Source organism: Lactuca saligna, chromosome 9 (assembly GCF_052625555.1).
Source record: "Lactuca saligna cultivar CGN05327 chromosome 9, ASM5262555v1, whole genome shotgun sequence".
NCBI lineage: Eukaryota > Viridiplantae > Streptophyta > Magnoliopsida > Asterales > Asteraceae > Lactuca > Lactuca saligna.
The window spans coordinates 24,446,627-24,449,112 of record NC_136425.1 but is presented as its reverse complement, the minus strand read 5'-3'; the positions used below and the strand labels follow the sequence as shown (position 1 = coordinate 24,449,112).

The following is a 2,486-nucleotide window of genomic DNA, read 5'->3' as shown; positions in this document are numbered from 1 at the left end:
GTCAAAAGATTTCAAAAAAATGTTTCGTTTGCATAGGAATGTGCTTGTACGGATAGCCAACGTCTTGGAAAGAAGGTATCGTTTCTTTCGTTTCAATACCATACTTAATATATATTTATATAAAATAAATACATGTTTTTACCTATTAAATATATATGTTTAGGTATCATTTTTCCAATTGAGATATGATGTTAGAGGTTAGCGGAGATTCACAGGGTTGCAAAAATGTGTTGCTGTAATTTGGTTAATGGCTTACAAAGAGTCAACCTATTCCATTGGCGATTATATGAGAATGTCTGAAAGAAATGCAAAAGAAAGTTTGTATGGATTGTTAAAAGGCTTTGTTGAAACATTTAATGATGTTTATTTGCTGAAACATTCATTGAATGATATGCAACAACTATACGCACTACATGAAGAAAGACACGCTTTTCCTGGTATATGTGGACGTATTGATTGCACACATTAGGATTAAAGAAATTGTCTCCAAGTGTGGAGAGAGCAGTTTGCAATTGGACATCATAGCACACCTTCCTTGGTATTGGAGGTTGTTACTTCCCAGGATTTGTAAATTTAACATGCTTATTTTGGGGTTACGAGTTCCAACAACGATATCAACGTTCTTGACTAGTCACCAATATTTAACGATATTTTGTCAGGTAAGGCACCGGATGCTCCTTTCACAGTGAATAAAATGAATATAAGTTTGCGTATTATCTTATGGATGAAATACATCCTGACTCCTGAGTATTCCACATCCATGAAGGCATTCGGACACCTAATGGAACCAAGAGAAAAACTCTTCAAGGGAAGACAAGAAGCGACACGTAAGGACGTTGAACATGTTTTTGGAATTCTAAAGGCGAGGTGACACATAGTAGAACATACAAAACCATTTGAGATAGAAATTCTACAATATATTATGTATGCATGTATCATAATGCATAACATGGTGGTGGAAGATAGTTGACGAAATATTACACAATATATGTCAGCAAAGCCCTGATACATACAATTTCATTCATGTTCAGTGAAATATTTGCATAGAGTCGTTGATATTAGATGCACAAAAACACGAGCAACCTCGATAAGATTGATCATATCTATGATGATAACGATGATGATGATTAGTGTATTTAGAAAAAAATGTGTATTTTTTTGGGTCTTGTAATGTATTTTTTTAAATTTAAATGCTATGGTTTTTTAAACTATATAACTTTTTTTATATTTATTGAAAATAATATGAATGAAAAATCACTTGAAAAAAATACGACATGAAAATTAAAATGGTGTGTAGTTGTGGTGATCATTTCTTACCTAAATGGTATGGTGTTAGGATGATGTGACATATGAGGTGATAATTTTTTGATGTTATAACATAGATTGATACTCACAAACCTATGAGGGATCATTTCAAAACTAAATCCCATACATCAAAACTAAATCCCAAACACCTCTTTATAAATGGGGCTAAAGTAAATGTATGTATGTATGCATACAGATTATGTTATAACTTTCAACATTCATTCCATTTCCAAACACCAATTTGTAGATTTTCAAACGTAAGATTTCATCAATTTTAAATATACACTAAAAAACAGAAACTAAAAAGGAAACCCATTGCACAAAAAGCATTTGAACCTATGGTAACCACAGAGTCTAATTCTTAACCAAATAGATCCATATGATCCATACGAATACATTTATAACAAATCTGAAACATAATGGGAGTTACCGGCATTTTGTAATTAATGGAGCCATTGAAAAAATTGGTCCACTTATAATTTTTGTGGAGTAGAGATCAAGAGGAATATATGTTTGGGCCAGCTTTTGGGTCAATAATTAGAAAGAGAAAGGAGTGATCAGTGATGGGGGAGTTTTCAGGCCTTAGCCCTTGGGCACCACAAGAGGCAAGAACACTCTTTTATTGTCAATTTTAGGGTTCATAACCACCACACATTTGTCAGTTATGACTTCGACTTTTTACATGGAATTTAATGTGAAGCGAAGAAAAATCCTCATGTCTGTTAGTCACTTTATGATTGAGGAAATATAATTGACAATGTATTTGTGTACTGTGTGGTAATTGACAGTTTTGAAATTAAGTTATTAGAAATGTTGATGTTATGCCGTTCTATTCATAACCACCACATATAAAAGTAACAAAAATAAATAAAAGTATAAACTATTTCATATTAATTTTCAGTCACTTTTAATATAATTTTTTTTAAAGATAAATAAATCACTGTTATAAGTAAAAATCTTAAAAATATTATTCATAAGAAATAGTTTTTTAAATATTCTATTAGGATATTGTTAAATTTTTAAAATTTTATATATTGTAATACTAATGTAAATAAGAATATTGTTAAAGATTTTAAAACTTTATATATTTTAATAATCTAATAGAACATATGTTTTATAGAAGATAACTCTATGAATTTTCATTGTATTCATTTTTCTCGACAATTATTTATCATTCGCTA

The 2,486-nt window shown here is 30.3% G+C and overlaps 1 protein-coding gene across 1 annotated transcript; it reads left to right on the top strand.

Moving 5' to 3' along the window:
- The first annotated feature begins 247 nt into the window (after window positions 1–247).
- Window positions 248–871, top strand: LOC145016101 (uncharacterized). Its single transcript, XM_078974518.1, has 2 exons — window positions 248–437; window positions 660–871. The coding sequence occupies exons 1-2, from the start codon at window positions 248–250 to the stop codon at window positions 869–871; spliced, it is 402 nt and encodes a 133-aa protein (XP_078830644.1).
- The last annotated feature ends 1,615 nt before the right edge of the window (window positions 872–2,486 follow it).